Below are 22,918 nucleotides of genomic sequence, written 5' to 3'. Positions count from 1 at the left end.
GGTATGACCTCAGCCCATGCTGGGAGTTGCAATATGTAAAAGCTGTTAAGCCAATGGTTAGGGACCATTTCAAGACATAGATCTGTCTTCAGGCCATGCTGAGAGTTGTAGTCTTGTAACAGCTAAAGAGATTGGAGATCAATGTTATAGGGCAGGGATCAGCAACCTCCAGCACTCCAGCTGTTCTGAAACTACAACTCTCAGAATCCTCCTTTCACTTCTGTGGGAGTTACAAGAACTTCTGAGTGAGTGTGCATGCTGGGGGTTATAGTTTTACAGCAGCTGGAGTGCCGAAGGTTGCTGATCCCTGTTATAGGACTTCCCTGGGCGTAGCTATGACTTGAGGTAATGATGAAATGCGTAGTTTTATTACAACTATTAAGTGGAAGGTTATGGACCAATTCAGGACATACTGTAGCTATGTCTTCAGACTATGCTGGGAGTTGTAGTCTTGCAATAGCTGGAGAGACATACATTAGAAACACGTAACACAGGGGCTGCCTAGGACATATATATGTCCCCAGGCCATGCTGGAAGCTATAGTTCATAACAGCTAGAGTGCTGTGGGTTGTGTGAGTGAATCTGTGTGTTAACCGACCCTTCCCCAATCCTTGTGGACTGACCCTTCAAAAGTGAATACGACTCCTCCCTTATTTCCCATAATGCACACATTCCTCAGGTTTATTGAGCATTAATTATTAAAGGGGCTTAAGCTGGGCTGTAAATCTCCTCAGTAATCGCCATGTTGTCTCCCTCCAGAGGGTGGCAGCGCAGATGGAAGCAGTTCCGGTAATTTATACTTGGTATTCTGCGTATACATTGTGTTTTGTGTATGACTCTCGGCCGCCGCTCAGTACACATTGTACCTTTTAATATTTCATTAGTTAATCAGATCTCTCTGGCGTTCTGTTCACGAACGTGCTGCACTTCATCACCGCGCAAGAGCCCAGGCCCAAAGCTGCATGGCCATAGACGCTGCCCCCCTCCCTCTCAGCAGAGCCGAGATACACGTCCCGGCCTAAATTATTAAATACTTGTTAACCATAGAAATAGAGCAATATATCTGTATTTCTTCCTGTTTTATTAACCCAAAGTGATTTCCAAAGAAAACCCAAATATTCCAACCCTATACATGTATCTATAGAAAACTTCTGATAATCCGGCATCTACCACCTATAGATTTTCTAGATTTTTGGGCATCTGCATATATAGGAAAGTTCCGTAATCTGGAAGAAACCTGGATTCTGTCATCCAGCTTTCAGTATCCCCATGGGTGCTGATCTGGTTGTAATGTCGGACCATCAGATACAGAGGACCGGTGGATTTTTACTTCATGGGAGCAAATATATACTGTAGCCACAGATTGAAGATCTGTGGTCTAAATGATAGTACCATCATTTGTGTTACTTTTCTGCTAGTTTTCACAACTCCTGTGGAATCTAATTGATTGCTATGGGCAACTAAGCCAGTTCTACTTTAGACAAGTTTAATAAATCTCCCCCAGAGTTCCTATAATCCAGACAGATAACATTACTGTAATTATCTTTTTCTAAAATAGTCCAAAAATCCGTAAACTATGATCCTGTAGATTTCTATAGGCTGCAAGATTTCTCCCTGTTCCACGCAGAGTTTTGATATTTATGCTGGACCGGTCATTAGGGGTTGTCCATGATTAGCTAAACGTGGCTGCTTTCTTCCAAAAACTGTGCCACAGTGTTTCACCGGTCTTGTGTGGTATCGCAGTTTAGCCCCATTTACTTCAGTAAAGCTGAGCTGCAATACCCGATACAACCTGTAGACGGGTGTGGCAGATTTTTTCCTAATGTTTTTGTAACTGTAGACAACCCCTTATAAGGGCTCTGCACAGCAGAAAGTTGCAACCAAACATGTCAGAATCACATAGATTTTGTATAATGATCAGGCCAATCATTATTCTTTACACCTTTACACAGGGAAGAACTCGCAGTGCAAACAGCACCACATAGCTCAGCTTCTTGGGGTTTTAGGCTTAGTTATAGCACAACCTGGGTGTAGTTAGAGCTGGTGTCGTATTTGGTAGGGGAAGTAATAGTTATAGAAACGAGTGTCTAGCAGCCGGTGTTCTCCAGATGTTGTATTGCGGCCACATTCTCCGCTCCGCTCGCCGCTCCCTTCTCTGCCGCACATTCCTAAATTAAACGTTTACATTTAAATGGGACTTTGTGTTTGCACACCAACCGCTTATTACACGGAGATCAGCGGCAGATTTGTCATTAAGCTTGTCCCTGACAAGCCTGCGGATGAATGAATTAGTGAGTGCAGGTGTTCATGCCACAGAAAATCTAACGCTTCTCTTCTACAGTAAAAAGAAAAAAATGTAAAACCAGTGGCAGCACCGAGGGTGGTAAACAAGGCACATCGTAGTCATACACCGATCAGCCATAACATGAAAACCCAATAGTATCTTGGGTTCCTCTAGTGCTGTCTAAACAGTCATGATGTTAGCAGCAGGTCCTTTAAGTCCTCTGTTTGGGAGATGTGGCCTCCATGGATTAGACCTGTTCTTCCAGCTCATCTCCCAGATGTTCCACCAGGCTGAGATCTTTAGAATTTGGAAACCAAGTCAACTCCTTCCCTTGTCCCTCAAACCATTTCATTTTGTAGTGCAGCCAGGGCATTATCCTGTTGAAAGAGGCCATTGGAGGATCCTGCTGCCATAAAGGGTGGTACTTAGTCTGAAACAGTGTTTAGCTAAGTGGTAAGAATCTAAGTGAGGCTCTTTGCATCATGCGAAGCCTGTCCAAACTGGAGAATTGCCCACGTTACTCTTAAACATATATACGTTTAACAGATTCCACTGAGTGGAATCTGTCACCCATAGATGCCAATGTTCAAAAATTGAGACACACTTTTTTTTATATATTGCCTCTGTATGGAATAACACTGTCTATTCACTGACCCCTATGAGCTGAGCGCTGCGATTGGCCAGCGCTACAGCATAGGAGAAGGAGACCGCGGCAGGTTCCACTGGGTGGAGCCTAACTATGACTATACCGGAGGCTATAACCGGAGAACGGAGCGGCGCCTGGGGATAATAGTAAGTGCAGGGGGATCCCTTGGCGCCGCTCTACACGTCTGTATAGTCAGTTTACATACTTTATTCTGGTGAAAGGTCCTCTTTAAAGGGGTTGTGTCATCTCAAGCATTGGTGGCATATCACTAGGATATACCCCCAATGTCAGGTAGATGTGGGCCCCACCTATAGCACCCTCGCTTATCTGTAGAACAGAGCTAGCAAAGCGAAGGAGTATGGGCCACGTGTGCACGTCCTCCCTCCATTTACTTCTTTGGAACTGTGGAAAATAGCCGATCTCTGACTCTGTCAGGCCCATAGCATCTGGCACTCTTAGGCCTCATGCACACGACCGTTGTGTGCATCCGTGGCCGTTGTTCCGTTTTCCGTGATTTTCTGCGGACCCATTGACTTTCAATGGGTCCGTTGAAAACTCGGAAAATGCACCATTGTTCATCCGCGGCCGTGATCCGTGTTTCCTGTCCGTCAAAAAAATAGGACCTGTCCTATTTATTTGACGGACAACGGTTCACGGACCCATTCAAGTCAATGGGTCCGTGAAAAAACACAGATGCACACAAGATTGGCAGATCCGTCTGCATAAAAGCTTTTTCAGAGCTGAGTTTTCACTTCGTGAAAACTCAGATCCGACAGTATATTAACAGTATATACCACAGACGCTTCAAGTTAGAATATACTACGAACTGTGTACATGACTGCTGCCTGGCAGCACCCGATCTCTTACAGGGGGCTGTGATCCGACAAATAAACCCCTCAGGTGCCGCACCTGAGGGGTTAATTGTGCGTATCATAGCCCCCTGTAAGAGATCAGGTGCTGCCAGGCAGGAGGGGGCACCCCCCCTCCCTCCCCAGTTTTAAATTCATTGGTGGCCAGTGGGCCCCCCCCTCCCTCCCCTGTATTACTGTACATTCATTGGTGGCCAGTGCGGCCCCCCCTCCCTCCCCTGTATTACTGTACATTCATTGGTGGCCAGTGGGCCCCCCTCCCTCCCCTGTATTACTGTACATTCATTGGTGGCCAGTGGGCTCCCCCTCCTAATTAAAATCCCCCCCCCCATATCATTGGTGGCAGCGGAGAGTTCAGATCGGAGTCCCAGTTTAATCGCTGGGGCTCCGATCGGTACCCATGGCAACCAGGACGCTACTGCAGTCCTGGTTGCCATAGTTACTTAGCAAGTTTTAGAAGCATTATACTTACCTGCGAGCTGCGATGTCTGTGACCGGCCGGGCGCTCCTCCTACTGGTAAGTGACAGGTCTGTGCTATAAGCAATGCGCCGCACAGACCTTTCACTTACCAGTAGGAGGAGCGCCCGGTCACAGACATCGCAGCTCGCAGGTAGGTATAATAAATTCTACAAATTGCTAAGTAACCATGGCAACCAGGACTGCAGTAGCGTCCTGGTTGCCATGGTTACTGATCAGAGTCCCAGCGATTAAACTGGGACTCCGATCGGAACTCTCCGCTGCCACCAATGATTGGGGGGGGGGTTTAATTAGGAGGGGGAGGGAGGGGGGGCCCACTGGCCACCAATGAATGTACAGTAATACAGGGGAGGGAGGGGGGGCCCACTGGCCACCAATGAATGTACAGTAATACAGGGGAGGGAGGGGGCCCACTGGCCACCAATGAATGTACAGTAATACAGGGGAGGGAGGGGGGGCCGCACTGGCCACCAATGAATGTACAGTAATACAGGGGAGGGAGGGGGGGCCGCACTGGCCACCAATGAATTTAAAACCGAGGAGGGTGTGCCCCCTCCTGCCTGGCAGCACCTGATCTCTTACAGGGGGCTATGATACGCACAATTAACCCCTCAGGTGCGGCACCTGAGGGGTAAATTGTGCGGATCACAGCCCCCTGTAAGAGATCGGGTGCTGCAAGGCAACAGGGGGCAGTTATTACACAGTTCTCAGTATATTCTAACTTGAAGCGTCCCCATCACTATGGGAACGCCTCTGTGTTAGAATATACTGTCGGATCTGGGTTTCACGATCTAACTCAAATCCGATGGTATATTCTAACATAGAGGCGTTCCCATGGTGATGGGGACGCTTCAAGTTAAAATATACCATTGGATTGGACAAAACTCCGATCCGATGGTATAATAGGGACTCCTGACTTTACATTAAAAGTCAATGGGGGACGGATCCGTTTGCAATTGCACCATATTGTGTCAACGTCAATCGGATCCGTCACCATTGACTTGCATTGTTAGGCTACTTTCACACTTGCGTTCGGAGCGGATCCGTCTGGTGTCTGCACAGACGGATTCGCTTCTATAATGCAAACGATGGTATCCGTTCAGAACGGATCCGTCTGCATTATATTTCACAAAAAATCTAAGTGTGAAAGTTAGTCAGACGGATCCGTCCAGACTTTGCATTGAAAGTCAATAGGGGACGGATCCGTTGGAAAATTGCACCATATTGTGTCAACTTCAAACGGATCCGTCCCCATTGACTTACATTGTAAGTCTGGACGGATCTGTTTGGCTCCGCACGGCCAGGCGGACACCTGAACGCTGCAAGCTGCGTTCGGGTGTCCGCCTGCTGAGCGGAATGGAGGCCAAGCGGAGCCAGACTGAGGCATTCTGAGCGGATCTGCATCCACTCAGAATGCATTGGGGCTGGACGGATGCGTTCGGGGCCGCTTGTGAGAGCCTTCAAACGGAACTCACAAGCAGAACCCCGAACGCAAGTGTGAAAGTAGCCTAGGTCAGGACGGATCTGTTTGGCTCCGCATGGCCAGGCGGACACCAAAACGACTTTTTTTTCATGTCAAAATCAAGGAAGACCCACGGACGAAAAAACGGTCACGGAACAACGGAAATCCGTTTTGCTGACCGCAAAAAAAAACGTCCGTGTGCATGAGGCCTTATAGAAATGAATGGAGGGCAGTTCTCCTCCACTTTGCAAGCTCTGTGTTAGAGATAGATGCAGGTCCCAGAGGTGGGACCTGCACCTCTCAGACATTGGTGGCATATCCTAGCGATATGCTACTAATACTTGAGATGACACAATCCCTTTAAGGAACCGACTTTTAAGTTGCTGGCTAATAAATCCCAACCCGTGACAGGTGCTATTGTTACAAAATAATAAGATAAGATAGTCCTTTAATAGTCCCATCATGGGGAAATTCACAGTGTTATGAATGTATTCACTTCTCCTGTCAGTGGTTTTAAAGTTATGGTTGATTAATATCTATTGTTAGATAGAGACTTGCATGATAGGACTCACTTGCACAGTTGCTCCACATGCTCCCGTCTGAGACTTTTTGTGGTGGCGGCATTACATCCATGATGGATCCAACATAGGACAGCATTCCCTGTATTGTTTCCACTCATTATGTGTTCCTTAGCAGTGTATACAATCTTTGTTTGCTGCCTGGAAACTGTCATTAAGCATCCAATGATGGATCCACAAATCCTATGTGTCTTTGTTTAGTAAGGGCTTAATTATGTAAATGGGTTGTGTGTATATACGGTATATATATATATATATATATATATATATATATAAGGCTCAATAATACATGAATAAACACAAGACTATTTGGATCAACAGAAACTGTCAGAAAGTTGCTGTCGACAGACCTTTAATTTTTTTCGGGTACTGTTATTTATAACTTAAAGGGTCTAATGTTGTAAAGCTGTGATTTTGTTGTCTGATCGGGTGTAATACTCCCTCCAGCTTGCCATAATTACAAATCAGTGCACATACAAGTATTAGGCATTCATACTATCTTCTGAATCATCTGGAAACTGTCAACAAGTTACTGTAGACTGATCCGTGATTACTCCCGTAGACTGATTTTGTGCGTCTCTGTTTAGTACTTTAAAGTCATGATGAGTTTGCTCTTAATACCATGTTAATGAACTTGGCTACAAGCCATAAACAGAAGAAAAATAACCTAAAGATGCATCAACAAATAGTCTACTTGTTGACTATTTCCAGGTTGCAATACATATTTTCTGTGGAGCTCAGAGTAAGGCCTCATGCACACGACAGTATTTTTTCACGGTCCGCAAAACGGGGTTCCGTTGGTCCGTGATCCGTGACCGTTTTTTCGTCCGTGAGTCTTCCTTGATTTTTGGAGGATCCACGGACATGAAAAAAAAGTCGTTTTGGTGTCCGCCTGGCCGTGCGGAGCCAAACGGATCCGTCCTGAATTACAATGCAAGTCAATGGGGACGGCTCCGTTTGACGTTGACACAATATGGTGCAATTGCAAACGGATCCGTCCCCCATTGACTTTCAATTTAAAGTCAGGAGTTAATATACCATTGGATCGGAGTTTTCTCCAATCCGATGGTATATTTTAACTTGAAGCGTCCCCATCACCATGGGAACGCCTCCATGTTAGAATATACCATCGGATTTGAGTTAGATCGTGAAACTCATATCCGACAGTATATTCTAACACAGAGGCGTTCCCATAGTGATGGGGACGCTTCAAGTTAGAATATACTACGAACTGTGTACATGACTGCCCCCTGCTGCCTGGCAGCACCCGATCTCTTACAGGGGGCTGTGATCAGCACAATTAACCCCTCAGGTGCCGCACCTGAAGGGGTTAATTGTGCGTATCATAGCCCCCTGTAAGAGATCAGGGGCTGCCAGGCAGCAGGGGGCAGACCCCCCTCCCTCCCCAGTTTGAATATTATTGGTGGCCAGTGTGCGGCCCCCCCCTTCCCTCCCTCCCTCCCTCCCTCTATTGTATTATCATTGGTGGCCAGTGTGCCCCCCCCCCCTCTATTGTATTAATATCATTGGTGGCCAGTGCTGCCCCCCCTCCCTCCCTTTATTGTATTATCATTGGTAGCCAGTGTGCGGCCTCCCCTATACCCCCCCCCCCCCCGATCATTGGTGGCAGCGGAGAGTTCCGATCGGAGTCCCAGTTTAATCGCTGGGGCTCCGATCAGTAACCATGGCAACCAGGACGCTACTGCAGTCCTGGTTGCCATGGTTACTTAGCAATATTAGAAGCATCATACTTACCTGCTGCGCGGTCTGTGACCGGCCGGGAGCTCCTCCTACTGGTAAGTGACAGGTCTGTGCGGTGCATTGCTTAATGATCTGTCACTTACCAGTAGGAGGAGCTCCCGGCCGGTCACAGACAGCGCAGCAGGTAAGTATGATGCTTCTAATATTGCTAAGTAACCATGGCAACCAGGACTGCAGTAGCGTCCTGGTTGCCATGGTTACCGATCGGAGCCCCAGCGATTAAACTGGGACTCCGATCGGAACTCTCTGCTGCCACCAATGATCGGGGGGGGGGGAGGGGAGGCCGCACACTGACCACCAATGATATTAATACAATAGAGGAGGGGCGCACACTGGCCACCAATGATAATACAATAGAGGGAGGGAGGGGGGGCCGCACACTGGCTACCAATGATAATACAATAAAGGGAGGGAGGGGGGGCCGCACTGGCCACCAATGATATTAATACAATAGAGGGAGGGGGGGCCGCACTGGCCACCAATGAAATTAAAACTGGGGAGGGAGGGGGGTCTGCCCCCTGCTGCCTGGCAGCCCCTGATCTCTTATAGGGGGCTATGATATGCACAATTAACCCCCCTCAGGTGCAGCACCTGAGGGGTTAATTGTACTGATCACAGCCCCCTGTAAGAGATCGGGTGCTACCAGGCAGCAGGGGGAAGTCATGTACACAGTTCTCAGTATATTCTAACTAGAAGCGTCTCCATCACTATGGGAACGCCTCTGTGTTAGAAAATTTACTGTCGGATATGAGTTTTCACTAAGTGAAAACTCAGCTCTGAAAAAGCTTTTATGCAGACGGATCTTCGGATCCGTCTGTATGAAAGTAACCTACGGACATGGAACACGGACACGGATGCCAATCTTGTGTGCATCCGTGTTCTTTCACGGACCCATTGACTTGAATGGGTCCGTGAACCATTGTCCGTCAAAAAAATAGGACAGGTCATATTTTTTTGACGGACCGGAAACACGGATCACGGCCGCGGATGAACAACGGGGCATTTTCCGATTTTTCCACGGACCCATTGAAAGTCAATGGGTCCGCGAAAAAAAAAACGGCACAACGGCCACGGGTGCACACAACGGTCGTGTGCATGAGGCCTAAATGGGACACAAGGTACCTAGATGCTCCATAGCTTATTCTGAGCTGGGCACAAAAGTGGGGTCAGTGGTCTGTGGTCCAGTAGGATGTTGCCAGCTGCATTTTCTGAGTGACTGTACTCCCCTGGTGACATTAAGCTCCATTGTCATTACAGATAATCCTGCCCTCTTCTGGTTCTCCCGCCATATTTCACTCTGGGGCAGCATCTCCTTTAATTTGGCTGTGTTCATCAACCTGGCAGTGGCTCTGTTTTACCCGTTTGGAGATGACGGTGATGAAGGCAAGTGAAATTTCTTCTAATTCTAGTACTGCATGAAGATGGAAGTTGTGAATAATAGGTCAGTCTTTAGGCTACTTTCATACTAGCGGTAGCAGCAGACTTCTCCGTCAGGCTGATCGGGCGGGGGAACAGCCTGTCAGATCCGTGCTACCTCAAGTCCACGGTGCCGCCGGAGGATCCGCTCCGGCCCCATTCACTATGAGGTGAGTGCGCCATATAAGACGCACTTTTTCCCCCCCAAAAGTTGGGGGGAAATGGCAGTGCGTCTTATGGGGCGAATGCTACCATTTAACACTAATACATAGCTTGCCGCGATGTATCAGCGGGGAGGGAGGAGGGGCTGGGTGGTGGCAACTGATATTGAAATGGCAGCGGGGCCCGGTGCAGTCACTGTATTCTATTACACCGGGCCCCGCTCACTGTAGTATTCATATCTAACGTGTAGGCATGGGCGCTTTGTTAAACTATAGCAATTCTTTGCAGCAGTCGCGAAATCCACAGTAGTACTCACTTGAAATTTCCGTAGCAGGCAGGCGGGCGGCAGCGTAACGTCACTCACTATGTCACGTGCCTGCTCCTTCCACTTTATGAATGAAGCAGGCGGAGCAGGCGAGTGACGTTACGCTGCCGCCCGGCCTGCCTGCTACGGAAATTTCAAGTGAGTACTACTGTGGATTTCTCTACTGCTGCAAAGAATTGCTATAGTTTAACAAAGCGTCCATGCCTACTTGTTGGATATGAATACTACAGTGAGTGGGGCCCGGTGTAATAGAATACAGTGACTGCATCGGGCCCCGCTGCCATTCCAGTATCAGTTGCCGGCCCCCAGCCCCTGTATTGGGGGTCATTCACTATTTACACAGGGACACTGTTATGGGGGGGAGGAATCTGTGGATGACACATATATAGCATAAGATGCTATATATGTGTCATCCACAGATCCCCCCCATAACAGTGCCATCCACAGATTCCCCATAACAGTGCCATCCACAGATTCCCCATAACAGTGCCATCCACAGATCCCCCATAACAGTGCTTATCCACAGATCCCCCATAACAGTGCGTATCCACAGATCCCCCATAACAGTGCGTATCCACAGATCGCCATAACAGTGTCATCCACAGATCCCCTCCATAACAGTGCGTCATCCACAGATCCCCTCCATAACAGTGCGTCATCCACAGATCCCCTCCATAACAGTGTCATCCACAGATCCCCTCCATAACAGTGTCATCCACAGATCCCCTCCATAAGTGTCATCCACAGATCCCCCATAATAGTGTCTTCCACAGACCACCATTAGTTCAAAACCCATCAAAAGCACACCTTTTGGTTCAAAATATTTTTTTTCTTATTTTCCTCCTCAAAAACTTAGGTGCGTCTTATGGGCAGGTGCGTCTTATAGGGCGAAAAATACGGTATGCTCTTGTACATAGGAGGAGGCAGTATTATAGTCGTTATATATTCTTGTAAATAGGGACAGTATTATAGTAGTTATATTCTTATACACTGCGTGCAGAATTATTAGGCAAATGAGTATTTTGACCACATCATCCTCTTTATGCATGTTGTCTTACTCCAAGCTGTATAGGCTCGAAAGCCTACTACCAATTAAGCATATTAGGTGATGTGCATCTCTGTAATGAGAAGGGGTGTGGTCTAATGACATCAACACCCTATATTAGGTGTGCATAATTATTAGGCAACTTTCTTTCCTTTGGCAAAATGGGTCAAAAGAAGGACTTGACAGGCTCAGAAAAGTCAAAAATAGTGAGATATCTTGCAGAGGGATGCAGCACTCTTAAAATTGCAAAGCTTCTGAAGCGTGATCATCGAACAATCAAGCGTTTCATTCAAAATAGTCAACAGGGTCGCAAGAAGCGTGTGGAAAAACCAAGGCGCAAAATAACTGCCCATGAACTGAGAAAAGTCAAGCGTGCAGCTGCCAAGATGCCACTTGCCACCAGTTTGGCCATATTTCAGAGCTGCAACATCACTGGAGTGCCCAAAAGCACAAGGTGTGCAATACTCAGAGACATGGCCAAGGTAAGAAAGGCTGAAAGACGACCACCACTGAACAAGACACACAAGCTGAAACGTCAAGACTGGGCCAAGAAATATCTCAAGACTGATTTTTCTAAGGTTTTATGGACTGATGAAATGAGAGTGAGTCTTGATGGGCCAGATGGATGGGCCCGTGGCTGGATTGGTAAAGGGCAGAGAGCTCCAGTCCGACTCAGACGCCAGCAAGGTGGAGGTGGAGTACTGGTTTGGGCTGGTATCATCAAAGATGAGCTTGTGGGGCCTTTTCGGGTTGAGGATGGAGTCAAGCTCAACTCCCAGTCCTACTGCCAGTTTCTGGAAGACACCTTCTTCAAGCAGTGGTACAGGAAGAAGTCTGCATCCTTCAAGAAAAACATGATTTTCATGCAGGACAATGCTCCATCACACGCGTCCAAGTACTCCACAGCGTGGCTGGCAAGAAAGGGTATAAAAGAAGAAAATCTAATGACATGGCCTCCTTGTTCACCTGATCTGAACCCCATTGAGAACCTGTGGTCCATCATCAAATGTGAGATTTACAAGGAGGGAAAACAGTACACCTCTCTGAACAGTGTCTGGGAGGCTGTGGTTGCTGCTGCACGCAATGTTGATGGTGAACAGATCAAAACACTGACAGAATCCATGGATGGAAGGCTTTTGAGTGTCCTTGCAAAGAAAGGTGGCTATATTGGTCACTGATTTGTTTTTGTTTTGTTTTTGAATGTCAGAAATGTATATTTGTGAATGTTGAGATGTTATATTGGTTTCACTGGTAAAAATAAATAATTGAAATGGGTATATATTTGTTTTTTTTTAAGTTGCCTAATAATTATGCACAATAATAGTCACCTGCACACACAGATATCCCCCTAAAATAGCTAAAACTAAAAACAAACTAAAAACTACTTCCAAAAATATTCAGCTTTGATATTAATGAGTTTTTTGGGTTCATTGAGAACATGGTTGTTGTTCAATAATAAAATTAATCCTCAAAAATACAACTTGCCTAATAATTCTGCACTCCCTGTATATAGGGGACAGTATTATAGGAGCTATATTGGTCATGAACATGGATAAATTGTCTTTAACAGAAATATGCTCAGAGGATTTGTTGTTTCCCTCCCCAATCTTAATACTCTCATACTCTGTATTAGTACAGAAGAAAACTCCATCCTGAGGTTCCATGAGAATGACATTGCAAGGGTATTCCCATCTGACTATTCAAGGTTGAGATCAGAATACCTGTCTTATGTGGTGATCAGAGGTGGTCAGAGTAATGGAAACCCGTGGTCACTCCGTTTCCATAATTCCCAAAGAAAGAAATGGAAGTCACGGAGACAGCATAGTACAAGCTGCTCAGCTGTTACTATATCCACTGCCACTATTGACTGCTGTATATGACGGGTATTCCAATCTTAGCCAAGAGTGGCTAAGATAGGAATACCCCTTATAAGTAAAGAGAAAATATTTATGTAAAGACTAAAAGTGATTCTTAACTAAATGTAGATGGATTTGGTCACAATAGTTCGTACACCCCAAACACTTAACCCCAAGCACTTGTTGTAACCCCGTTATCCCAGACTGCAGCTAATCATGTGATCAGCCCCCCTCCTGTACGAGTTATGGGCGAGTAGTAGCAGTATGTGCCCCTCCACATTGTACACGTGCATTGGCATGTGTCTAAGCAGCTAGACGGGCACTCCTCAGCCTCTAGGGCTCCACAGGACAAGCTCACTTTGTCTTATTTGGAGGTCTGTTTGCACAGAGGCTTCATAAATATTCATCTTGGGTAAGGTCAGCAGCAGCCGCCTCACGTGCGTCTGTGATAGCAGCAGCTGCTTTGGTTGGTAGCACAGCCTCGCTGAGACACAGAGAACCTTCTGCTTCTCCTATTCCTTTTCTTGGGATTATTTTAAGGATTTCTTTGGCTACTTGCTGCAAAGCACTGAGTTGGTATTGGGAACCACACCTAGATGATAGATTTAGAGAAGTGGTACTGTGCAGTGTCTATATATACAGAATAAGAACGGATACTGAGAGTTACACCCAGTATACAGGACAAGAGAAGTGGTACTGTGCAGTTTCTATATATACAGAATAAGAACGGATACTGAGAGTTACACCCAGTATACAGGACAAGAGAAGTGGTACTGTGCAGTGTCCATATATACAGAATAAGAGCAGATACTGAGAATAATACCCAGTATACAGGACAGGAGAAGTGGTACTGTGCAGTGTCCATATATACAGAATAAGAACGGATACTGAGAGTTACACCCAGTATACAGGACAAGAGAAGTGGTACTGTGTAGTGTCCATATATACAGAATAAGAACGGATACTGAGAATTACACCCAGTATACAGGACAAGAGAAGTGGTACTGTGCAGTGTCTATATATACAGAATAAGAACGGATACTGAGAGTTACACCCAGTATACAGGACAAGAGAAGTGGTACTGTGCGGTGTCTATATATACAGAATAAGAACGGATACTGAGAGTTACACCCAGTATACAGGACAGGAGAAGTGGTACTGTGCAGTGTTCATATCTACAGGATAAGAGCAGATACTGAGAATTACACCCAGTATACAGGACAAGAGAAGTGGTACTGTGCAGTGTCCATATATACAGAATAAGAGCAGATACTGAGAATTACACCCAGTATACAGGACAGGAGAAGTGGTACTGTGCAGTGTCCATATATACAGAATAAGAGCAGATACTGAGAATTACACCCAGTATACAGGACAAGAGAAGTAGTACTGTGCAGTGTACATTTATACAGAATAAGAGCAGATACTGAGAATTACACCCAGTATACAGGACAAGAGAAGTGATACTGTGCAGTGTCCATATATACAGAATAAGAGCAGATACTGAGAATTACACCCAGTATACAGGACAGGAGAAGTAGTACTGTGCAGTGTCCATATACACAGAATAAGAGCAGATACTGAGAATTACACCCAGTATTAGAGGACAGGAGAAGTGGTACTGTGCAGTGTCCATATACACAGAATAAGAGCAGATACTGAGAATTACACCCAGTATTAGAGGACAGGAGAAGTGGTACTGTGCAGTGTCTATATATACAGAATAAGAGCAGATACTGAGAATTACACCCAGTATACAGGACAAGAGAAATGGTACTGTGCAGTGTCTATATATACAGAATAAGAGCAGATACTAAGAATTATACCCAGTATACAGGACAAGGGAAGTGGTACTGTGCAGTGTCCATATATACAGAAGAGAATTATACCCAGTATACAGGACAGGAAAAGTGGTACTGTGCAGTGTCCATCTATACAGTATAAGAGCAGATACTGAGAATTACACCCAGTATACAGGACAAGAGAAGTGGTACTGTGCAGTGTCCATATATACAGAATAAGAGCAGATACTGAGAATTACACCCATTATACAGGACAAGAGAAGTGGTACTGTGTAGTGTCCATATATACAGAATAAGAGCAGATACTGAGAATTACACCCATTATACAGGACAAGAGAAGTGGTACTGTGCAGTGTTCATATATACAGAATAAGAGCAGATACTGAGAATTACACCCAGTATACAGGACAAGAGAAGTGGTACTGTGCAGTGTCCATATATACAGTATAAGAGCAGATACTGAGAATTACACCCAGTATACAGGACAGGAAAAGTGGTACTGTGTAGTGTCCATATATAGAGAATAAGAGCAGATACTGAGAATTACACCCATTATACAGGACAAGAGAAGTGGTACTGTGTAGTGTCCATATATACAGAATAAGAGCAGATACTGAGAATTACACCCATTATACAGAACAAGAGAAGTGGTACTGTGCAGTGTCCATATATACAGAATAAGAGCAGATACTGAGAATTACACCCATTATACAGAACAAGAGAAGTGGTACTGTGTAGTGTCCATATATACAGAATAAGAGCAGATACTGAGAATTACACCCATTATACAGAACAAGAGAAGTGGTACTGTGTAGTGTCCATATATACAGAATAAGAGCAGATACTGAGAATTACACCCATTATACAGGACAAGAGAAGTGGTACTGTGCAGTGTCCATATATACAGAATAAGGTGGGATGCTGATGATTTCCTTAAGGGCTCATGCACACGACAGTTTTTTGCGTTCAGTATACTGGCCGTTTTTTGAGTTCAGTATGCGGTACATATACTGAACAATTCATTACAATGGTTCAGCAAAAAATACTGAAGTGTCTCCGTGTGTATTCCGTTTCAGTATTTCAGTATTTCCGTACCGTAAAAAGATAGAACATGTCCTATTCTTGTCCGCAAATCACGGTGCTTGGCTCCATTCAAGTCAATGGGTCCGCAAAAAAACGAAACACATACGGAAATGCATTCGTATGTCTTCCGTATCCGTTCCGTTTTTGCTGAACCATCTATTGAAAATGTTATGCCGAGCCCAATTTTTTCTATGTATTTACTGTATACTGTACATGGCATACGGAAAAACGGAACGGAAACACGGAAAGGAAACGGAAACACAACGGAAACAAAAAACAAACAACAGATCCGTGAAAAACGGACCGCAAAACACTGAAAAAGCCATACGGTCGTGTGCATGAGCCCTAAAACTTAGTAGAGTGTTACAGCAGTACTGTGCAGGGTACAGAGAACAGTTGTTAGGAATTAAACAAAGAGAGAAGTGGTACTGTGCTTTGCACGCATACTGAATATAACTCGGTCTTATGACACCACTTCTGATATTCTATGTATTTGCATGAGCTGGTGGAGGAGTGAATTTCATGAAATTATTTATTGTGCAATAACTTCCCCATTCAGTATTAATGACCAGACTGTGATCCCTCCCTTGTCTGTCACTGCAGTCTGATTTTTACTTCTGGATCACATTGATGCCTCTGGACATTACTGAATGACAAATTAAAGCGTCAAAGGCCGTGTATACTTTTGCAGCTAGTGTATCTAAGTTACAAAATTGAGAGTCTTTGTAAGTTTTGAACATCTTCTACAGTTTTGCTGATCCAGTGCACTTGGACAGTCTTCAAACCCTTTCACTTTTTTCCCATGTTGTTATGTTGCGGCCTTGTGCTAAAATAAAAATCCAGTTTTCCCCATTATTCTGAACTCAATAACTCATAATGGGGAAAGTGTAATTAGAATTTTAGAAATCTTTGCTAATTTATTGTAAAGTATATATGCCGGCACAAACACAAATGGGCATCCCTGATATATACACGATAGTTACTCCATGTGTCGCATAAAGACACCAGTATTACAGAAAGTCCATGCTGCTCAAGTTACACCTCTGGCTGGAGGGAAGGGACTAGGTCAAGTATTTGGCATGGCGGTGGGGGAAAGGGGCATGTTTCAATTTTTGTCTCAGGCACCACAAAGCCTATGTGCTTCCCTTCCCCTGGCCCAAACTGAACTCTTGCCCCAGGGCATTTATCTACGTCCCTGGGTATAGCCAAGTTTTACATGTTTGTTACCACACCTGGATTAGGGGATTTTCTGCCAATTTTCTCTGCAACTCTTCTCTGTCAGGTCGGATGGGGACTGACGTTGGACAGCCATTTTCAGGTCTTCAGAGATGTTAGATGGATTCAGGTCCAGGCTCTGGCTGGACCACTCAAGGAGGCTCACAGAGTTGTCCACTGTGTTATTTGGGCTGTGTGCTTAGGTATAGGAGTGAGGGCTGTAGCCCTATGTGGCAGCGCTAGTTAGAGATGGCACTTAGCCCACCGTTAGAGGAGAGGTTGTAACATAGGCTGCTTGTAACTGTGGAGACACACATTTGCATGGACGCTATATACATATAAAAGTATGGGATTTTTATTCAAAATTACTTCTCGCTGCTTCGATTTTTATTTTAAATTGGCTGGAACAAAAAAAAATTATGGAGAGGTGTGAAAGTTGGTGTATATGTACTAGAATGCTCACTACTGTATATCATTCTATTTGAGCCCTACGAGGCCCCCTGCATTCTCATTGTATAAGACATGCTGTACTATTAAAAATATACATCTTGTTTTTCTCTTCTTTAGTCTCACATATTGTGCCTGCTCTGAGGTTTCCATGGTAGCTGCAACTGGCTGATGTTCATTGACTTCCTGTCATGTGACCTTAACTCAACAACTTGATAAGAGTAGAATTCACTTGGCAGGAAGTCTATACACAGACACTTGTTGATGTTACCATGGAAACTCCAGAGCAAGCACAATTTGTAATTTCAATAGCACGTAGGAGAGCAGGAGAAGAAGAAAAAGTCAAAGCCAAGTGTCATTAGAAAAAGTCTGTGAATCATCTTCTTCTTTCAAGTTGTTTAAAATTCTCTCATGCCAATGAGGTTATTATTGCAGCTCCTACTTGGGGTTTGTCACCCAGCTTTCCCAGTGACAAATATATAGATCGTTATATAATGATACCAGAACCAAAGGAGCTAGAACCCACAGTATTAAGCAGGTCCGACGACATGGGGGGTGGCGTCGTGGACAACCCTTTAAGTTAGCAGAAGAGGATGACTTGTTTCTTTTGTTTTTGATTTTTGGGGGAAATGTTTTATAAGCAGTTTTTTATGATGTGACATGTTGAGGGTTATACTTCCAATAGATATGTTTACTAAGAATATGCACAAAGCAAAACAAGTATTTCTCCTCTTTTTATTTCTCACTCTAATGAAGTAGTGAATATGAAGCAGGAAGACGATTTTAAGTATTTTTGCCGACAGTAAAATTGATCAGATGGTGTCTAATAAGAGTCTTGAAGGAAGCGAGATTGACAGGTCACAGTCGCAGGCAGGACGAGGTGCCTGAGCGCACACTGTGTCCCGTTTCATTAAATGTCTGCCTGACATTGCAGCTTGAAGATGATTGTCACTTTAAATGCTATATATAGTCATCGCACTGACTTTTACTTATAGAACCAAAGACCCAATAAAGCCGCGGTGACAGACGAGTGATCGCTGGCGCTGAGGTCCCTGTGCTCGCTGCGCTCTCAATCCCCCTTATTTTATCTCGCTGCTAATGAAGTGATTAAAACTTTTCTGGCTTCGTTTAGGATTTCTCTGCTTCATATTGTTAAGAGTATATCTATCCGTTATATTTCCATAAGCGAGATAGTCGCATGGAGGGTTACGCTAAAAATACTGCCATGACCCCAAAGGATGTAATAAGCGAGAAAGGGTAATTGACAGTTTCAGTAGGATACACGAAAGCTTCCCAGGATCCTCCAACTATATTATGTCTAGGGCGCAAAAAAACCTCCCTGTTCTGTTGCATTCCCCAAGATAAGCGTGACAACAGAGATTTGGCTGCCCCTTATCTGTCAGGCAAATTGAAATAATTGTTAAATTAGATTAATGTTTTATATTGCAGGGTACTGTCTTAACAGTGGGCAGAGCTTGGTTCATATTCTCTACAATGGGAGCAGTTCATTGTTCCCCCTGGCATTGGAGTAACTAGAACTGACTGGGCCCCACAGCAAATTTTTGAATGCCAAGCCCCCCAGCAACCCCCTCCACTTAGCAATTCTCACTCTGGTGGCTGGTGAAGATATCTCTCTCAGGCCAGGCAGGCTTACACATATATACTGTATGTCATGTCACTATACACTCACCTAAAGAATTATTAGGAACACCATATTAATACGGTGTTGGACCCCCTTTTGCCTTCAGAACTGCCTTAATTCTACGTGGCATTGATGCAACAAGGTGCTGATAGCATTCTTTAGAAATGTTGGCCCATATTGATAGGATAGCATCTTGCAGTTGATGGAGATTTGAGGGATGCACATCCAGGGCACAAAGCTCCCGTTCCACCACATCCCAAAGATGCTCTATTGGGTTGAGATCTGGTGACTGTGGGGGCCATTTTAGTACAGTGAACTCATTGTCATGTTCAAGAAACCAATTTGAAATGATTCGAGCTTTGTGACATGGTGCATTATCCTGCTGGAAGTAGCCATCAGAGGATGGATACATGTTCTCATTCTGTTTACGCCAAATTCGGACTCTACCATTTGAATGTCTCAACAGAAATCGAGATTCATCAGACCAGGCAACATTTTTCCAGTCTTCAACAGTCCAATTTTGGTGAGCTCTTGCAAATTGTAGCCTCTTTTTCCTATTTGTAGTGGAGATGAGTGATACCCGGTGGGGTCTTCTGCTGTTGTAGCCCATCCGCCTCAAGGTTGTGCGTGTTGTGGCTTCACAAATGCTTTGCTGCATACCTTGGTTGTAACGAGTGGTTATTTCAGTCAACGTTGCTCTTCTATCAGCTTGAATCAGTCGCCCCATTCTCCTCTGACCTCTAGCATCCACAAGGCATTTTTGCCCACAGGACTGCCGCATACTGGATGTTTTTCCCTTTTCACACCATTCTTTGTAAACCCTAGAAATGGTTGTGCGTGAAAATCCCAGTAACTGAGCAGATTGTGAAATACTCAGACCGGCCCGTCTGGCACCAACAACCATGCCACGCTGAAAATTGCTTAAATCACCTTTCTTTCCAATTCTGACATTCAGTTTGGAGTTCAGGAGATTGTCTTGACCAGGACCACCCCCCTAAATGCATTGAAGCAACTGCCATGTGATTGGTTGACTAGATAATTGCATTAATGAGAAATAGAACAGGTGTTCCTAATAATTCTTTAGGTGAGTGTATATACTCTTATTGTATAATACTGTTGAAGGGGCCCGAACAATAAAATCTTTCAGTCCTCCACTCGGGTGGGCACCCTCGGAGTTTGGACTCAGTAGCAGCTGCTTCCACAGTAGTTACGCCCTGGCCCCCTAGTGAAAAAATGTACATATATGATCTTATAAGGGTTGAAAGAACAACCACTCTGGGGAAATTCTGTGAAGTACTTTTTAGGAATATGTAATGTAGATTTGGACTGGTAATCTGCTCTACCAGACAGATTTCCTATAGGCCCTTTGTCAGAGGGCCACCTGACACTGATAGTGCAAACCCTGTAGCATTTAGTTCAGTTCCGAGCCTAGGAAATCTGAAGGATCTGTGATGACATCATCACAGGTCCCTGACCCTCTGAAAGTATGGAGGAGAACTGCAAAGAAGCATCACAATCTCTCTCCAACTCCAGTCTGCAAGACAGGTGAGATATGTAAATGGTGACGGTGTTGGTGCTAGTGTGGAATTGGGTGGTCAAGGTCTCAGTTTTACTGCTAATGGGGGAGGAGTTGTCAGTAAATAGGGACAATACCACTACCAGTGGGAGAGGGGTGGTCAGGGGACAATGCTGCTAACAGTGGGAGAGGGGTGGTTAGGGCACAATACTGCTGCCAGTGGGGAATAGTTGGTCCACGGACAATGATGTTGTACTGTATGGTGGTATCAGATGCTGCTGAGGAGTTATTTTGTACTGCTCTGTGGTATTTATTTAGTGCTATTGGAGAGATATTTTGTGCTGCACTGTGGTATCGGATGCTGCTGCAGAGGTATATTGAGCTTTATCATGGTATGTGGTGCTATAAGGAAAGGTAACTTATGTCCCTGACCATGTGATTAGACATTTCTGTGTTCCACTTTTATTTCTTTTCTTGCATTGATGACTTGCATAGGGGCATCACCAAGTAAAGCAGAATTTGCCGCAGCATGTATTGCGAATCATTATTTCTACACAATATTATATGTGGGGTTTGGACGCCAAGGATGCTTTGTAATCTCAGTCCGGCCCTGATTCCCAGTTTTTTAGCTGAAATATCCCAGCATTCCCTGAGTGTTCACTGTTTGAAAAGCGTTTGTTCTTGGAAGAGTAGACAGTGTAGTAATCTGATGTAGGGGAAACTGTCACTTAGGGCAGCTAATATGTGAGGGTTGTGTACAAGCTGGCTGTTTCCAAAGACAATCAGCAGAATAGTCAGTGCATTTCTGGAGAATAATAGACGCTGTAATTCATGATCAGTACAGAATAAGTCATATATGTTTACAGTCACTCCACCAGCAGAATAGTGATTGCAGCTCTGGAGTATAATAACGGATGTAACTCAGAATCAGCACAGGGTAAGTTTTATATATATATATATATATATATATATATATATAGAGAAGATGAAACAACGGACAGCACTCCAGGTAAAAGTAAGTGGTGTTTATTCACCCATGTGGATGGCAACGTTTCAGCTCATACAAGAGCCTTTGTCAAGCAATGAACACAATACAAAAGGGGGCATATACTGTATAGGCCAACCCCTATGACATCACAGTGTAATCAATTAACAGCCAAATACAATAAAGTGCAAATAGTGCATGTATAATACATAAAAATGTAGATATAGCAGTGTAAAATATAGAGATGAATCGATAATATATATCAAATACATTACATAGTGAATGCATAATCGCAAACAAAGTGCAAAAAGATAAATTGATTAATCAATACATCAGGTGTATACCAAAGTGTATATTGAGTGGGAGGGACCGAAACGATACTGCCAAAGGGAGGAGGAGCGATGACATACCCAGTGTCGCCATCCGTGCCACACATGTCGAACACCGCCACGTCCGGCGTTCAGGTGGATGCAGTGCGCAGGCGCCAAGTTGCATGAGGAGCAAGATGTAACTTCCTCATGTGACGTAGCCTGAGCATGCGCATAAGTGTAAGAAGCTATGTCGGCCATCTTGGAATAGATGGCCGACATAGACGCGATATAGTGTAATAGCATCACAGATACTGGTGAAAATATGCGCAAGATGACAGGACACTTAAATCAAACATGCCATGTCATCTTGCGCATATTTTCACCGGTATCTGTGATGCTATTACACTATATCGCGTCTATGATGCGGTCTATTGTTTGCGTTTTTTTCATCTGAGGTTTTTTACCTCTTCCAAGATGGCCGACATAGCTTCTTACACTTATGCGCATGCTCAGGCTACGTCACATGAGGAAGTTACATCTTGCTCCTCATGCGATTTGGCGCCTGCGCACTGCATCCACCTGAACGCCGGACGTGGCGGTGTTCGACATGTGTGGCACGGATGGCGACACTGGGTATGTCATCGCTCCTCCTCCCTTTGGCAGTATCGTTTCGGTCCCTCCCACTCAATATACACTTTGGTATACACCTGATGTATTGATTAATCAATTTATCTTTTTGCACTTTGTTTGCGATTATGCATTCACTATATAATGTATTTGATATATATTATCGATTCATCTCTATATTTTACACTGCTATATCTACATTTTTATGTATTATACATGCACGATTTGCACTTTATTGTATTTGGCTGTTAATTGATTACACTGTGATGTCATAGGGGTTGGCCTATATATGCCCCCTTTTGTATTGTGTTCATTGCTTGACAAAGGCTCTTGTATGAGCTGAAACGTTGCCATCCACATGGGTGAATAAACACCACTTACTTTTACCTGGAGGGCTGTCCGTTGTTT

The 22,918-nt window shown here is 44.6% G+C and overlaps 1 protein-coding gene across 2 annotated transcripts in view; it reads left to right on the top strand.

Annotated features, from left to right (window-relative positions):
• The window catches only part of ITPR2 (inositol 1,4,5-trisphosphate receptor type 2), a 347,585-nt gene that overhangs the window by 270,167 nt on the left and 54,500 nt on the right, over window positions 1–22,918 (top strand). For both annotated transcript variants that reach the window (XM_040435629.1, XM_040435619.1), the window contains exon 48: window positions 9,336–9,461. In XM_040435629.1, coding sequence (XP_040291563.1) covers window positions 9,336–9,461 — 126 coding nt within the window. The remainder of the gene's footprint in view (window positions 1–9,335; window positions 9,462–22,918) is intronic.

This window comes from Bufo bufo, chromosome 1 (genome assembly GCF_905171765.1).
Source record: "Bufo bufo chromosome 1, aBufBuf1.1, whole genome shotgun sequence".
In the NCBI taxonomy this organism is placed as follows: Eukaryota; Metazoa; Chordata; class Amphibia; order Anura; family Bufonidae; genus Bufo; species Bufo bufo.
Note: the sequence above shows the minus strand (reverse complement) of the source record. Positions and strands in the feature narration are given on the sequence as shown.